The following is an 18,628-nucleotide window of genomic DNA, read 5'->3' as shown; positions in this document are numbered from 1 at the left end:
GATGTAACAATACTCTGTAAGCAGTTGAGTGGGGGAATAATCTATCTACCGTGTTTCCGGGATATCCATCTTGATATATCAGGAATCATACGGTAGGTCCATCCCCAAGAAGATGAGGCATTCCAGCGTCTCTGCCATCTTGTAAGAGTATAAATTCTCACTTCTTATGCTAAAGTACCCCGGTGAGCATAGTATCATTTTTCATAACATAATATTTACACACCTATGCAAAATTCCGCATGATTGAAGAAAATATAAATTCGAATACATAATTGCATTAATTTCTGTTTTTATTTAAGCTATTCTTATTTACTATAATTACTACTTTTTATGATAAATAATTTCAACTATTTATTAATTACTACGATTCATCATATAATTAAACATATTTTTTGTCTCAAATCATAAAAACGTTTCATTTAGGTAATCTGTTAATAAAATCTACAACGTTCATCATAACATAGTGATTATTATAGTACGTCAACAATTATTAAAACTAGGCAGGTAACTCAAATTGAAATATTTCATGACAATGAGGATTCTAAGAAAGAGGCAAAAGTTTCACATGGAGGAGGTACTGACATACCAGGCCTGAACTGCAATGAAAATCACAATAATGTACAACACACTTAGTAGTTCATACAAACTATATCTAACAAGAACAAAAAAAAAAAATCTTATGTGTTTAAACGGGCACTGACCGTCGAGGCCCCATCCAGAATTTTGGTAGAGGTTTTTTTTTTTTTATATATGTACAATGTATATTTTGTTTACTAATTTATATTGTAATAACGTACAAAAATGCCTTGCTAAACTAAACAGGATGATATTTTAGATTGTCCGGTTAAAAATCAATTTTCGATTATTGCCTTACAACGCATACAAAAACCCAATACTTTCATTTTATAAAGATTTTGAAGAGAATCAAGAGAAAGAGTTTGGTTGAATAGAGAGATAGAATGGCTGAAAAAAAAGTTTCTTAATTTTGACTTCAACATCCATCTAAGATATATTGATTGACAATATTATGAAGAGTATGCTACTGAGAAAACTTGAAAACATTTATGTTTTGATACATAACAGGAGTTGCATAACAACTTTAGCGAATCCAGATAAGTCTAACAATGGAGATGGAGCTCCGTACATGTACTGGCGGCGAAAGTTTTGAAGGAAACTGGATTTAATGCAAACTTGATGTTCAACGTTAGGAATCTGGAATTTATATGAATATTGCTAATTTATTTTCTATTAATTTAATTACTAAAATAATTATATAAATATGTTTCTAACGATTCGTCATTCTTGTTATAAAGATTTGATTGGTTATATATAGTTCATCTAAATAAAAAATTATAAACTTTATGAGGTAATTTTCGTTTCCCTTGTAATTTATATAAGAGATATTACATTTTTTTTATCTACTACGTTAACTTCTCTTTCCGACTCAATGACGAAATCCGCTCCTTATAGTTAGTTGTCCTTGTATGTTTATTCTAAAATATTTGAGTATTGCATCATCCTTAATAAGCAGGGATAGGGTTTTCTTTATTACTTACGACGGGTTGCTAAAAAAAATTATTTAGAATCCACGCTTAAGCTACAAAACATCATTCTCAAGTAATAAAGGCCAGGATTTCAGTGTTTTTAATTTAAATAAATATTAAAATAAAGGGACACCAAAATTTTTGGTGCAAAGACATCATCTCTCTGGTTAAGAAACAATATGTCATAATCGATTAGTGAGCTCAAGGATCTTTATAGGTAATAGTCGTATAAGTTTTTTACTTAACTTTTTAACTCCTAAATACTATTTACAGGATATAATTTTAAAAGCACAAAATATTGAGATTAAAAGAAGTTTATGTTATTATCTATTTCGAAAATTGGATTTTTTGGAAATTCATCTTTTTTATTATATTCCTAACGAGTACATAATTATAGAATTTTCAATGTTAATGATTTATTATTTGAGAATAAAATTTCTAGGAAAAATCGCTCTTTAAATAAATTGTATCGAAGATACTACTTTTTCAAATGGTTAGACGAAAGTAGACCATGTAATCTGATAAAATATACTGTACTCCCCAACTTTCTTCCAACTTCAAACAGGGGGGAGGAAAATATCTTTATACACGTGTCAGCCAAAGTAGTGGATACACAAGGGGTGGTACAATCCTACTCAATTATAAAGCAAAAGTTGAGCCAAAAAAGCCACGCCCAAGGTGCTTAGGTTAGGTTGCAGATGAAAGCACTGTCCACCATTGAAATCTAAAATGAAACAAAAGGCAACCAGTGATTGGCTCGTACTCTTCTTCATCTCCTCAGCCACGCCTCCGGTCCATCATAAGGCGCGCCTTTTTGGCTTCACTTTTTCTGACAGTTGAGCCCCTCCTCCAAGGAGATACATTTTGCTGATATTAATAATAGATCCACTTTGCACTAATCTCCAACTTTTAACCGAATCGGAAGAGCCGTTTTCGACAAAAGTTTAAAATACAGATAAAGGAAAATACAATCAGTATATGATGTTATTTGATAAAATTGATACTGGATTATTTTAACACCAATTCCAACTCTCCTCAGAATTTGGAAATTCCAATTAAAAAGGAATTCCCAATCCCTGAAATTTTCATTAAAAGTCGATTAACGATTCAATCGATTATGCCCAAAGACAAATATAAAAATAGACAGGCATTGAACCAATTAGTTATTTGAAAAGGTAAGGTGGAATAAAAATTTTTGATTCTGAGAATAGTTTTTTTTTTTTTTTTGTAGTAGAGGTGCAATGCTTCATTTAACATGTAGTTCCTGGAAAAGGAAATGAGCCGACACCATTATTCTGGACTCAGTGGAAATCCTACACCACCTAATATATTTAAGCTTTAGCTTCCTAATCTATGACTGTCATAGAAAAAAAAATAATAATTTTCGGAAAAGTTTGCATTATACATAAGTAACATAGTTCATACAAGTCAACAGCTCATACGGGTTATCAACATTCAATACAACAATAGCTTCTTCATTAGTTCTATTTATTGTTTTTCCCTCAATTTATTTCCTGAAAACTGCCCTTATTGTTTATAAGGTATAAATATAGGTTATCTATTGGGTACGTAAGTGGCTTTATTTCAAGGTTAATGATTCTCGTACGTCGTTTGATGATAAAATCTTATTTTGATTTGATTTTTAATTCATTCACATATATGCAATTTAATTAAATTACTAACAAGTAAATCAAACATTAGCTTTTATAACTAACAATTTCAACAGTTTTCTGATATTAAACAAATTAAATGAAGAAAAATTATAAATTAAGAAAAAATCTTTAGAAGAAAAAAACTCTTCAGATATAATATGTAATAAAACAAATTTAAGTCACTGATAATTACTACATAACATGTTTAGTAACATGTTTCAGCTTTTTTTGATTTTATTTCTCCCAGTGTGAGAGTTTCAAAAGGATAGAGAAAATATTATCCAATAAATTTTATTAGATTACAGCTCTGTGTTTAATGTTCAAAATAGCAGTTGAACTTTCAATTCGTTATAACAATTTCCATCAAATCCAGAAAAGATAATATGAAATAATGGATGATGAACAAAACATCTATTTTATGTTTAAATTGTTTTATAGAACAGATTAAAACACAACATTGGTTCATAAGGGGAAGGATTTTTGAAATACACTTAACAGCCATTAACATTTTCATTGCAAATGATTGCTACTTTGTAATGAATGTTACTTATAAAAGTTTTGTAAGTTAACAGTTTAAAAAGTAAAAGGCTTGCTCCATCGAAATATTTCCGATTAAAGTAGTAAAATATTTTAGGTAAATAATAGATCGATGGTGAAAACAGAATAATTTTTTTTTCAAATTCCTTTTTGTTATTTACTTTCCAATAGTCTTTTCGCCTTTCAACCACTGTGTGACACGCGTGGCAAACGCTTCATGGCTCAGAACAAGGTAGACAAATCGGCAACAAGTTTAATGTGTGGTGATTTTAAATTATTATCTTTTTTTTATCCTTTCAATAAATTTAAAGTATTATTGGAACGTACTATAAGTATTCAATGAATTGAGTACAGTTTGGACAAGATATAAAGCATGCTGCCTATACAGTACAATTTGGACAGGAGATAAAGCATGCAGCAGATAGTACATAAAGCATAAACCATGCTTAAAAAAGCACTGTATGGATTTACTTTTACATAACACACTTTTAGGACTAATCAGAATGTATTTTATGAATTTTAATTTAAATAAGAAAAAGTAATAGAGTCCTCAGGACGTATTTTTTCTTATTCTAGTTTTATAAAATGTGTTTTTATTTTTTATAGGTGCTGAATAACAGTAATAAAACAGTTGATAAAAAAAGTCATTATTAAAAAGTTTAAATCCAATAGACTATTCTGAATTAGAAATTTAGAAGTCTCATTCCATACATAATAAGATAAGTGAATGATTGAGAATTTTATAATTTAAAATTGTGTTATGTAGGCCTAAACATGATTCCATAAGATTGAAAGTTCGCTAGCCTGACATTATAATATAATTAAATGAGTCAACAAAAAAAAAACCTTTTATATGAATACGAACTCCACATCTCCATTCAATTTGAAAATTAAAACATAATCTTACCTGAGTAAAAGAAGATAAGAATTGTGGTAAAGAATAAACACTTGAAAATACACACAACTGTCACTAACACGATTTGTATCATATAATTTTAGAGTTCAAAGAAACACTAATAACATTATACCCGCGCATCAGGAGCTTTTGGCGCTTCAATTTAAGAATTGGGCGGTACACCAGTGTTGTTTGGTCCCCGCAGGAATTAACAAATCGCGTTTAAAATCGTGTTTTTTCCATTTGACTAAATTACTGACAGAATTATTAAAGACAGACTACTGTACATTATTTCATAATTTAAAGGATTGAATCATCTCAACTTAAATCAATAAAATAATGTTTCTATTCAAAACTTAAAATATAAACAAATATCGAAGTTGATTTTTTTTTTCAGCCCTCTCCCTCTTCAAGAAGATATCGATTAAAAAAAAAAAACATTTAATTTTAATATTATTAAAAGTTTATTATTATTTGTATTTGTTTTTCAAGACATTGCTTGGGGTGTCAGGTGCTTAGAGAGGGATAGTCCACCAGATAACCACCGACTTATGGCTGGATGGCATCAGCACAAGATATGGACAATTGGTGAAGTGCAGGGCTTGCATCCAGTTATTGCTTATGGCAGACCCATGTTAGGAGTGAGGAACTGGATGACATCAGCACAAGATATGGACAATTGGTGAAGTGCAGGGCTTGCATCCAGTTATTGCTTATGGCAGACTCATGTTAGGAGTGAGGAACTGGATGACATCAGTACAAGATATGGACAATTGGTGAAGTGCAGGGCTTGCATCCAGTTATTGCTTATGGCAGACCCATGTTAGGAGTGAGGAACTGGATGACATCAGCACAAGATATGGACAATTGGTGAAGTGCAGGGCTTGCATCCAGTTATTGCTTATGGCAGACCCATGTTAGGAGTGAGGAACTGGATGGCATCAGCACAAGATATGGACAATTGGTGAAGTGCAGGGCTTGCATCCAGTTATTGCTTATGGCAGACCCATGTTAGGAGTGAGGAACTGGATGGCATCAGCACAAGATATGGACAATTGGTGAAGTGCAGGCCTTGCATCCAGTTGTAGCTCTGGCTAAACAGAATTCTAATTGAATGTTTAATAATATTTATTTAAATAACTATAATTATTCTTAATTTTGGCTTCATCTTCTTTTCAAATTTAGAGGGAAATCTATTTAATATTCAATTACTAATAGTAAATTTGTAAAATGTAAACAATAAATAACAGAATGATAGTTAAATTAAACACATCTTTTTCATATATTGCATTAATTTATAATATGTTAATTGATATGTCACGGTTTATTTCCATTTTCATACGTACCTCTTAAAAAACAGGCAATCAAAGGTACTATACTTTACCTTATATAATTTTTAAAACATAACAGCGCTTTTATTCAATTGCAAGAATCTAATTTTTAAAAAACAAAAATATTAGGTAGAGCAAAGAGAACAAGAAAAAAATAAGTTGAAGTGTTACCCATCACCAAGAGCAACAAAATAACAGTTAACTATAAAACTGACACTAAGAATCTGGGAATGCAATTTTATGCAAACGTCAAAAAATAAAATTCAGATCAGATAATTAGGACCACCCATTAATCTAATTTTAAAATTGAAAAAAGAAATTGGCTACAACAGTAAATATTTAAATAGAATGGAAATGATAATTAAAATAAATGTTTGCAAATACATAACTATAAAATAGATACTAAGACTCTAGGAATACATTATAAAGACATAAAAACTTTTAGATCAGATAATTAGGATAAGTCTTCAATATAAAATTATACAAATACATTCAGCGGGAATTCAAAAATAAAATAAAAACTTTCAGATCAGATAATTAGGATTAGCCTTTAATATAAGTGGAAAAAGAAATTGGTTGCAATGGAAAATATTTAAACAGAATGGAAACAGCCATCAAAACAAATGTTTGACTTAGAACTACTAGCTTTGATATAAAACATTAGGCATAAATGAACTTATAGGTGATAGGACAGGCTGCCATATTAGTCCACTCAAATTTCCTTCACTAGAAAAAAACAATGGTGTCTTCACTTTTTAAGTATGTAGATGCAATACTGAAAACTCATGTTTTCGATTTTCTCCTATCAATAAAATCTAGAAAACCCTATTTTTTTTTCATATGTTTATACAAAATTAGTCTAATAGAAAATAAGTATGTTGCTTTTCTTAAGTAATTTAAATTATCCAATTTTGGAAACTTTCAGCTGAAATACTTCCTAAGACAGAGTTCTTTCTATTTTAATTGAATTGTTTTAATTTATTATTACTCAGTAACTATAAAATGGTGAATCATTCAACAAAGATTGGCATAAAAATATTTGAGGTAAAGGTAAATAACTGAATTTTAAGAAGAAACTAGTTCCCCCAGTCTGTAAAGACCCTGAGAAATGTTTAGAAAAATAATTAAATAACATACTTTTTATCCAGTTCTAGTCTCAAAAGAATTTATATTTTTTTATAAGTCCGACATATTGGCCTTAATAAAATATTAGAACCACGTCAATTTTAAAAAACTTTATGCAGGCTATTCTATCCAGATCATTAATTTCAGTCCACAATTACCCTATTTTGTCAAGTCTTCATATTAAATTAAAACTGTTAGTCACAGTCAATTTTTAATTTAATATGAAGAATTGACAAAATAGGGTTGTTGTAGACTGAAATTAATGACCTGGGCAGAATAGCCTGCATAAAGTTTTTTTTAAATTGATGACGCTCTAAAATTGTATTAAATTTGTCCTTGAGGATGGCCGAATTGGCCAATACGTCGGACTTATACAGAAATATTAATTGTTTTGAGACTAACATTGAATAAAAATTATATTATTTAAACAATAAAAACTAGTCTCAAGAAAGTGTACAGATCATATATAAATAAATAATGATTCTAATTCACACAACATTCTATATATATGATATGTTTTCAGTATTTATGTCGATTATGTTTATCATCATCTATATCATATATACTATAAATATATCAGGAATAATACACAATAACACAAGTTTGTTAAAGCTACAGCTAAAACTATATTTACCTGATATTGCTCAACTGTATTTCATAAGGAGTCATTACTCTGCTCTCCAGCATTACAAGGGGTCTTTTCCCTTATCCATCCACTTTGTTTGTACCCAAAAGTAAATCCTTGGGCAGTAATAGTATATATATAAGTAAATATGAAAGGCAGTTGAACAGCATCTGTAGTTAGTAGTAAGTTAGCCAAGCTGAATTTAGTTTTAACTGCAGCTTTAAAAAATATGAGGTACCACATTTAGTCAAGGTTTTGAGTTACAGGATCACCCCTATACAAAGAATTAATGACATTTTCCCGTACTTCTGCACCTAGATTTGTTATTGTTTTGGGACTAAAGAATGATGCTGTTTCATCCCTAAATTATAAGACACTGAGCAATAACCAACATAAACTTTGAACTTCTTATATTTTTTTGTGGAAATAAATAAAAAAAACCCTACTCTCCTTTCATTTCTATTGAATAAAGTAAAGTTTTCTAAAATCTTTTATTATTGTATACTCCTTTAAATATTCACATAAAATAATAAAATATCATCATCATGGATTCATAATTATTTATTATTCATATTGGGTATATAAATATGTATTCATTTATAGATGATATAAATAAAATTGATAGAGGCACTGAAAATGTAAACTAAATTAGACCCATTTTGTTTTATTTAAACATTTGATTTCAGAGTCAAAATGACCTGGTGAAACCAGTTTCTTTTTAACCTTCGGCTATTTACCTAAACTATAAATGTAGTTATGTCAAACGATTCACTGTTTAGTTGCTACTAAGCAATAACTAACTTAAAGTTTGAATTTTTTTTTTTTAATTTTAAAATTAAAAGAGCTCTATCTCAGGAAGTATTACAGCTATGTGTTTCATGTTAGCCTCAAAAATTGGGTGATTAAAATTACTAAATATATATATACATGGGTCTCATTGTATTTCCTGACAGACTAACACTTTAGAGAAACAGGGAAAAAAACAAGAAAAAATTTGGAAGTTATTTCATTAAATGGAAGAGGGTAGGGGGAAGGTTGCAGTAATATGAGGAATTAGAAAACTTTAATTTTTCAACATGGCATCCACCCAATCAAAAAATATAATAAGTGACGACTAGCTAATTTTTGCTAATCATTCATGATTTTTTTGAATAATCTTTCTGGACTAATACATGAAATTGAGTGAATAAGTTGTAGGCATGCTTTCAGCAAAATGTTTTTATTTAATTTGACCATGTAAAATTTAATAAAACTATTTGAATTAATTATATTAACAGTTATAATAATTTAATATGTAATGCGATTGATTGCATATAACAGCATTATTGAGTTACTTATACAAATCATTACATAATGTAAAGTATAGTAAATGTCTTTTTTTCAAAAGATATGTTTTGATAATGGGGACACATCCTTGAAACACCTGCAAACACATTTTTATCGTTTACCTTAAATTATCCTTACATTTTAATATTATTTATACATTGCTCAAGAATGTTTATAATTTTATTTCACAAATATAATGAACAATACACATTTATGTTAATGGAATGTATCTATAGCTACAATTCTGGGATAAAGAAATAGAAAATATTTCATTATTTAATTATGGAAATATGGTTAAATTTCATCAATTAAATGAATTGTAATTATAGTGTTAGTTTAAAACTACCATTTTTTTATTCTAATTAAGTAACCTAACTAATCACAAAGTTATTAGCAAAGATTAGTTATGAAAACATCATAATAGGTAGCATTTCTTTAAAGACTTTAAGTCAAAATTGAGGCCCCTGTTGGCCAAAGGGTGTTGGGGAAATTACTCATGGGTCCAAAGTGATATTTATTCGAATCACCTTTTTAATTAAAAATCTATTTGCCTTGACTCTTGGGCATTTGGTCTAAATCTCGACAATCCCAGAGACAAGGGCACATATAGAACTTGCTATTTTTCAACTTCGACAAATAATAACTGCTAGTGGAAAATATAGTAAAAAAATTACATGTTGCTAATTAGCATCATTAATAATATATTGAATGATTATAAACAAATTATTCTAAACTGTCATACTTGAAAGAGACTAATGAACACATAAAAATAATGAATAATTTTAACAATTTGATAGGTATGTATGATACATAATTCTATTTCTTTGGAGTACTCAGTATTATCATGTTAAAAGGTCTGATATAGAGCCTATCTCCAATTATATGTCTTACTTATTTTGTCTCCAACCAATATTCCTTAAAATATTCTTTCCATCTATTACACTCAGAGACAAAAAAAAAACTAGGTTGCTCATCATTATTTGTTCTGGTTACTAATCAACTAATTTGTATCTTCACAGATTTCAAAATCAAGGGTAATAATATAAATATAAATAAAACTAGTAACTAAAAAATAAAAACCTTAATTTTTAATCTCCTTTCTATAGAAAATCTGACCAAAAGTAGATTGGAAACTGTAAGACTGTAATGTTGTCAAAAAGCATATCACAATGATCACATTACATACTTACACTCTGATTACAAAATTTTAATAATACAGTTAATGTCAACAGAATGAATATGCATAAATAAAATATCTACACTTAATTTTTTTTTCAAGAAATAATTATATATTCATATATTATATTCACGACGTTTGTTTAAAGTAATCGCGAATTAAAATTGTCTAAATTTTAATTTTCCCTCATTTAAACATCAGGAAATTACTTGCATCATTGTGTAAGTCAATAAATACAATTTTGAGGTCCATAAAATATTTAAAACAACCATCAAAGGAGCCAACAATTAAGATTGAGAATTTGTTCATGTTTTTATTCAAAATCAAAATTCTTGAAGTATCAAATACATCACTCAAATGTAAGCCTTCTCAAACAATAGAGCAAATTAAAAAATATTATTGAAATCGTAAGTAAAAAAACAAAACTAGCTTGTATGGTATGTTAGTTTGTGTACAAATATGCTGGTAATCCTCTTCTTAGGAGGAAAAATTATTACAGAACTATAATTAGAAATACACCACAAAATATAATGAATCAATTTGTAAATATTTGCTTCAGAATTTTTAATTCGCTCATAATAATCAGTGTGAAATCATACAAGTATGTGACAATCATAGTAATAATTGGGATAATACTTTTAAGTACCTCTTCAACAGTAGGTCACGAAATACTGCCAAATAACCAATCTATAACTGTTAAAATAGCATAATTTACAATTTTTAACAATATTATACCAGTGCTATGTTTAATGTCTATTGCTAGGAGTAGCCACAATGTTAAAATCTAACGTTCCTAGAAAATTTGAAGAAAAACTGAAGGTTTTCAGAAACTATGATGGACATGTTATCAAGAAACAATAGTAGTTAAAGGCAACTGATTGATTGTTTTTGTAGCTAAGTCTTAAACAATCTTCAGTAATAAATAAAAAAAACTAAAATTGGACATTAGTTGATGTTGCCCCATGCTACAGATATGGTCAATTCTTTGATCTAGTACTATTTCAGTTATAGAGCTTTTAAGAATATCTCAATATCAATGACTTTAATTTTCTGTTATCCTCCTTCAGACCCACACTGCCTTCCCACCTTAAGGTTCTAATCATTAATTGCTATCTGGTTATAAAAAAGATAATGCTCAATTAGACATTCAGTAGCCCTATCATAAAGCAGAAAATGCGACTTAAGGAGTAAAGGGTACAATTCTTTTTGTAATAAATCTAAAATAATAGCTGCCATCTTCACAGCATTCTTTTAAGAATTAATATAAAATATAATTCGAATTTTAGATGGAACACACTAATCACTTCAAAAATATGTAATACAGATTTTAGTCACTCACTAGCCCATCTAAAAAATACCTCACAAGGGAAAATTTAAAGCTGAAGGTTTTATGTTGTTGCTTCCCTCCTGAAATCAGGGAAGAAAAAGAAAAAGAGGCCTCCAGAACTGGTGGAAGGGCAGTTGGTATTTTTTTTTATTATTAAGTTAGGGAGCTTTTCCTTTTTTAATCAGTTTAGCTGCATAAAAAACTATACATATACTTACATAAAAGCTTTGGTTGATTCCTTTAGATATTGATTAAACATATATTTGTTTCTATATTTCCAAAAAAATACTTATTTTACTTTGGATATTATGGTTTATGTTGAGTTTTATTGTCATGACAAATGTGTCAATACAGAAAAATTAAGAATGTTTTAAGTATATATTGGTGAAACAGGATGATTTTTTGAGTTTGAGAATGAATTTTTAACTGTTTGATGTTGAAAATTGTTCATTAGCAAAAAGCTAAGATTGAACACTACTAAACACATATTTCCTTATAGAATTAATACATAAGTAGGCACATTATTTTGTCATATCACTCCTTAGTCCTATATCCTAACTCCCTAGAATAAGTCTAAGAATAATATTATATCACAATATGTTGAGTATCACTATAATATCAAGTGTGTTTCTGCTTCAGAATATTAGTATTTTCTGGTAATAAACATGAAAAAAAATAAAATTAATGACTAAACAGCACCCAATTTGCAGTGTGATCCTACAATTAACTCTCATCTTTATTATTTAGGACTATATTTCAAATAATTAAGCTATCTTCTTATTTTTTCCATTAGGTAAAGAAATTAAATCAATGCTTTAAGGTATTTCGTTCTATCTTGAAGTTTACTCATACACTAGATTTAGAGACAGCACAATTTATAGATGCCTTCTGACCAAGATACCTTTTTCCCCTCCGATATTGCACACCTAACACTCAACTCCATCATTCTATTGATAAATTTAGCCTCATTCATCCTCTGAACATAAACAAAACATCCCTACCTCATGAGGAGACTTAATTTTGAAAGACTTACAGCCTAGGACCGGTCATAAAACTTATTATCCAGTGAAATACAGTTAGATTTCATTGTATCATTATTAAAAATTGTCGAAATAATATCCTTATAATTAATATTATCACAGGACTTAGGCTTGAGCAATTAATTTTCTACTACAGTAATATCACATAGTATAATATGTCCCCATTATGAAAGCCAATGAATTTCGAAAACAATTAAGCATGGTATATTGAATAAAAATCTTTTTGTATTAGTAATAAATTGTACGTTACCTCCTCAATCAAAGATATTTACCACAGGTATGCAACTTATTACATTTAAGGAGCCCAATCATATTCTGAAATTTCATCTTTCTAATAGTACCCATTTCATTATAATAAATAATCATGTATTAAACACATTTCAAACATTCATCAGCAGTATTTGGGGGTTTCTTATTACTATGGTAGGTATTATTGAGCATAAAAGCTGACCTTAACACCCTAAATAAAGAAACAGTATGTTGATTGGTAAATATAACCTTAAATTTTATTTACAATTATTAAGTTGAAAATAAAATCAATCATGATAAAAAAAACATGAGTATAAGTAAGATTGAGGAGGATTATGAATTACATAAATCAAGAATTCACAGCAGAAACTTGAAACCATAAACTACTTTTAAATCTAACTCATAGGCACATAAAACTGATGCATATAATGTTAATGAAGTAAATCGAAACATAACAAACGTGCATCATCTGTAATATATACCTTGTACTTACTTAAACTGCAGAATTAAATACTTAAACTTTTACTATGTATAGTTTACTCAATAGTATTAAAGATAATGACAGGTAGTTAAATAAAAAGACAAATTTCCTGGCATTTGAAATATTACTGAATCATAAATACAAAGTACCATCATTGTACAAAGTTCATGTAAAAGAAATCTCGTTATACAATTAGAAGTACATGAGAAACATTATAAATTTAATAACAAAAAAAAAAAAATCTCTTAATTCTTACAACTAAATAAAAAAAAAAAGTTTACATTGCTCTAATTATTTTACTCCTTCGGATTTTCCATTATTTGAAAATGGATATTTTTAAAAGATTACTACATCATCAAAACAACACAATGAAGGAATATATTAACTATTTACTAATATTCAAAGTCATATGCTAAAAAATTAATTCTGGGCTGAACATTAAATTAAAATTACCAATATATATTTTTGTCACTTCATACTCATTCGCCAATTTATGCAATACATTTATGATGTATGTATCTTTAAAGTCACATACACAGAACAATTAACGTTCATCAGAACAAGTCACAGTTGAGTTTTGACAGGCTGAGCTACTCAATAGAAATTATTTCTAAAAGTGGAAAACATGAATTTCACCAATTGGAACCAAATTTAATTTAAAATAGGGATACAACATGTGCCTTGTTCTGAATAACTTAAAATCAGTATGGCATATAATAAGGTCGACGGAAAACTCTTGCTCTCCTCGATCTTGTGAAACCATAGAAAGCACCTCGTGCATACCTGCTTCTTCCTCGGGCGCCTCGAAATCCTCTGTTTGTTGTACTCAATCCAGGACGGTTAGTTCTCTTTGGATTAACCTTAATTTGCCTCCCACGAAATAATGACTCATCCATTGCCATTGCAGTTTGAACAGAATCTTTGTCAGCAAATTCAATGTAAGCAAAGCCTTTGGGATGACCATCGAACTTGTTACAGAGAATAGTTACTCGGTTAATAGATCCACAGCCATGGAAATGTGACTCCAGTTCTTCAGCAGTAGCACCATAATCTACATTTCCTACATAAATGGACCGATTATCCACTTCCACCTTTTCTTCAAATGACAAATTCAACCCACCTGGTATCGTGGATGGCGGGCTGCCAAGATTCATCTGCTTATCAACTTCAGTCTGCATTTGTTTCAATTTTTCTGCTTCTTCCTCCATTTCACGTACTCTAGCTTTAATGGCTTCTAATTCTTGATCTTCAACATGACCAGTGGCACCGTCAGCATCACCATTCTCACCTAACTGTTCATCTCCATTTTCGATTGCTTCCATACTCTTTCCACTAAGATCGTCTTGATCGGCCATAAATAAGTGAAAGGTTATGAAATAGTAGTAAAAACAGTTGGAAACAAAACTCACTTCAACAGCTTACCGGGTTGAAAAAATGCAGTGATATTTACATCCGAACAATCATTCTAAATCGAAAAACCTTAGTTGGTCGTAAATAAGAATACGACCAGGTATAGAATTAGAACAAAATACTAACTCACGCTAGTAACAATACACAATTCCTAACACGATAATACGGCCGGAATTTTATGCTTACAACACTAGAAGCTATGAAGCTTTCAGTACCGCCAACCGATCATGGTATTCTCTACGAACAAATCTCAAAACATAAGCAAATCTAACCACATCGAATCAAAAATAAAAATTATTTGTTTCAAATAATTATTATAATTTAAACAAAAAAAATAATAAATTATCAAAAAAGTTAAAATAAATATTTAGAACAAATATATATAAAAATATAACAAGTGATACTTTTTAATTTTTCAGATATCACCGATTTATAAAGAAGATATAAAATAACTCATAAAAAAAATGCGTATTATACAAAAAAAAAACAATATTGTCTATTTGCTATACTATAGTTTTGATGTAATTTTCAAAGTTAAATGGCAGTTATAAACGTGCTTGGGTTACAAGGCGAGATGGCTCTCCATGTTTATCCCCCCTCTTGGCTGTCCTCGTCAAATGACTATGACCTAATATTATTTATTGAAATGGTCCGGTGGTGAGAAATTGATTATATGTAAATGTAAGTTTCACCTGTTTTAGAATAAGAAAATGTTTGATATTAGCTTAAACTATGGAATTTACGAAAATTGTGTTTGGAATAGCTGACGTCGATGACCCCTGTAATTACTGTACTGATATTTGTTTGTTAAAAATCAATAAAATTATAAATGGATTTTCTTTTTTTTTTTTATATTGTTGAGATTTTATATCTGCTGTGTTACAAAGATCACAGTTTGTGTTTATAGGCGTTGATAAATTGTATTGATTATATTTACCTTTCATCCATTATATGTTGAAGATTTATTTATTAGTACTTTTCACTCATCTCTAAATTATGATTACTTTTGGTAATATTGTAGGTATAGGTCTTGACCCATATTGGGTTATTTAAAAATTATTTTCATATGGGTAAGTTTTGATAATTTTGTCAAATATTACTCAAGTATTGGGGTTAAATTATTATGGATACATTGTTGATAACTTTTCAAGCATTAATTGCCTACTGTCTTGTGTTAATTACTAAGTCTAATGCCACTTTGCCAATGATAATAGGTTATATGTTTTTTTCAGGTCATAACTCACTGAGATCATGTCGAAAAGAAATGCTGAACAAGAGGGAGGCAATGCAAGCCAGCCTCCCCAAAAGAAGGTTCAATTTGAACCTGTTAGAATTGGGCCTATCTCAACTCTAGAGGAAATGGACATTAAAGTTTTACAGTTCCAAAACAAGAAATTAGCACAGGTATGAGCTATATTGAAGTTAATTCAGGTTAGAATATAAAAAATATATAGAGATAATGCTGATATCTCGATTTCTAACTTTAATGAAGTTTTAAAGTTCCTGTTGTACTGTAGTACTATATATTTAAAAAAAATGAAGGAATTAGGAGAAATCAGTATTTCATCCTACTGATAGTAATTCTAATTCTTCGTATATAAGTAGCTGACTTCAGTTATTTTTACTTATTCCAAATAGTCGATGTTATTATTGTTTACTAGATGCTTAGTTATATCTATTCATTATCTTCACTAATCTAGGTAACGTAAACAATGTCTGAATGGTTACTAAGCTCTCCCAAGGTAATGCATAACCTTTAAATACTTCTAAGGAATGAGAATCATTTAAAAATATTTTGAAAAAAATTAAATCTGATTTTATCTATGTCCATATCATGTTATGTCCAAAAGCTGTTGCTGATTAAATCCAATCCTAAAACTTATGTTAATTATTGTTTTCTTTCTCCTTTATTCGTGTTGAAGTTTTGATTATTTACCATAACCTATGTTCTATATTTATATACTATAAGTATTAAGTATATAAGATTACTGATAGATTTATAATTTAAAAGTAGTTTTTGTATTTCTAACCACTTTATCTAGCTGAAGACGGTTAAGTTTAAAGTTATCCTGTTGATATGTAAACGTTTTGCCATTGTTTTTCAAATCTGTATTGTGTATCAATATGAATATATAAGTGTAGACTCATTTTTACTTAATATGTCTAAATTGCCTATTTTACCTTATAGTAAGAAAGTGTTGATTGTGTCCTATTCAATCTGTCAAGTAAATTAAAAATACTTTTAACACAGCTTTTGTGAATATTTAAAAGAGTATAAAATAATTACTTTTATTATCCATGTAATTTTAAAGATAATAGACTAATCAAAGAGTGCTTGTGGATATTTCTGAAAGGTTAATAGTGATTCAATATCAAATGTAAACAAAGTAGGTTCTGGGAAGGTTATTTATTATCTTACCTCTTGGTTGAAAGTTGCTTCTATTCCTGAATGAGGTTTTGCTGAAATGTTGCTAAGTTTCCCTTTTTAGTATTAATGTGTGTATTTATCAACCCTACATTAATGTGGGTTTTTAGAAGTTGGTAAAAATGTTAGGTAAGAGAAATTAATCATATTTTCTGATTGTGGAAAATTGTAAAGACAAAGGTTGTTTTTGGGTGGGCTTTCAATTAGTTTTTTACTATCTTTTCACACTTTAGTTCTAGGTCTTTTAACGTCTTAGCCGGTCTTGATTCCCGGATGATTCTCCAATTGGCTAGACGTTTGCTCTATGGCTTTTCTTTCTTTATTTCATCTTGCCATCTGATTTTAAGATTCTTCTGCTCAATTTTTGTTGTATTCATCATTATTTAGTAGAGTTACGTGGTTATTTATCCTGTTTTCATTTGTATTCTCTGCCTTTCATATCATGTCCAAATGTTGTTTCGCTAAAATCTTTGACATGTAGATATGCTCTATTCCAAGTAAAAGATACCGAAGCTAGATAAATTTCTCTATATTGTATCACGAAATTTACAAGACATATGGGGATTGAAATTGAAACTGAAAAACTGTACCACTTGGGTCAATAAAGGGTCAAAGGTTCAGTACTTTGTAAGGAAGTATTGTTTCTTTGACAACGGTTGTACAAGGAATTGATTTGTTCATGATCACGATCAACCGTCAAATTTTTCCCCAACTAAGAGGATCCTCTTTATGAGGCTGGTTGGACTCTGTAGGGCTCCCTAAAACCACAGGATTGACTCACAGCTATAGCAACAGAATAAATATCTCCCTCAGTCCGATTTGAAGACAGGTCCTTGGATTTAGGTCAGCTGAGTAGTTTAGTAATGGGTCATTCCTCATCAACTCAGCACATTTTTTTAATGTTATCTCAGATTTTGTTCAAGTTTTACATAAGTGTGTTGGTATCCTAGCCTTTCTAATCTTTTGCTAAATAAACGTATGGCTTTATTTTTATCTAATGATAAAGTAGTTATTCCGCCATTTTTTTACTTTAACCAAAAGGGTTCCACCATTTTTCTACTTAAACTAAAAGGGTTCCACAATTTTCCTTTTTCTATTAAAATGGTTCCGCCACCAAAAAAACGTTGGGAACCTTTGCTCTATTCTTGTAAAATTCACTGATAACACATAATGGTACTTAATAAATCTCAAGTCCTTATGTAATTTAAGTTTATTAATAATGATTTCATTTTCTTTGAGGTGGCTCTGATCCTAATCATTTTGTATTAATGGAGGTCCAGGTCCTCTGTACCATTTGTTAATTAATCAGAAATTGCTTAGCTTTTAATCTGTAGTAAATGACTTAATCACTTTATCATGTTTTGTGAAATTGATCTGGTAATGGTCTTGAATCAGTCCTAGTATTATAAAATTACCCAATTACTGTATTGTTTGTCACCTTCCTTAATTTATAATTACAAAAGATGTTTGTATGATTAAGCTAT

General features: G+C 29.3%; 2 protein-coding genes across 10 annotated transcripts in view; one reads left to right on the top strand and one right to left on the bottom strand.

Moving 5' to 3' along the window:
• Positions 1 to 13,414: 13,414 nt before the first annotated feature.
• Pabp2 (poly(A) binding protein nuclear 1) lies at positions 13,415 to 14,954 on the bottom strand. Its single transcript, XM_014424796.3, has one exon. It carries the CDS (start codon positions 14,662 to 14,664, stop codon positions 14,011 to 14,013), a length of 654 nt encoding a protein of 217 aa, XP_014280282.1. The 5' UTR covers positions 14,665 to 14,954; the 3' UTR covers positions 13,415 to 14,010.
• A 224-nt stretch (positions 14,955 to 15,178) lies between these two features.
• Positions 15,179 to 18,628, top strand: part of Bre1 (E3 ubiquitin-protein ligase Bre1) — a 37,892-nt gene continuing 34,442 nt past the window's right edge. For 2 of the 9 annotated variants that reach the window (XM_014424771.3, XM_014424768.3), the window contains exons 1-2: positions 15,179 to 15,400; positions 15,952 to 16,123. In XM_014424771.3, coding sequence (XP_014280257.1) covers positions 15,971 to 16,123 — 153 coding nt within the window. In that variant the 5' untranslated portion in view covers positions 15,179 to 15,400; positions 15,952 to 15,970. Of the gene's footprint in view, positions 15,401 to 15,432; positions 15,501 to 15,631; positions 15,790 to 15,951; positions 16,124 to 18,628 lie in introns of those variants that run through there. The other 7 variants (XM_014424772.3, XM_014424770.3, XM_014424774.3 and 4 more) reach the window with 5 other exon arrangements.

The sequence above is a fragment of the Halyomorpha halys genome, unplaced genomic scaffold, assembly GCF_000696795.3.
Source record: "Halyomorpha halys isolate HHAL.00 unplaced genomic scaffold, Hhal_1.1 Scaffold478.1, whole genome shotgun sequence".
NCBI lineage: Eukaryota > Metazoa > Arthropoda > Insecta > Hemiptera > Pentatomidae > Halyomorpha > Halyomorpha halys.
The sequence above is the reverse complement of the archived record's forward strand: the minus strand, read 5'-3'. Positions and strand labels throughout refer to the sequence as shown.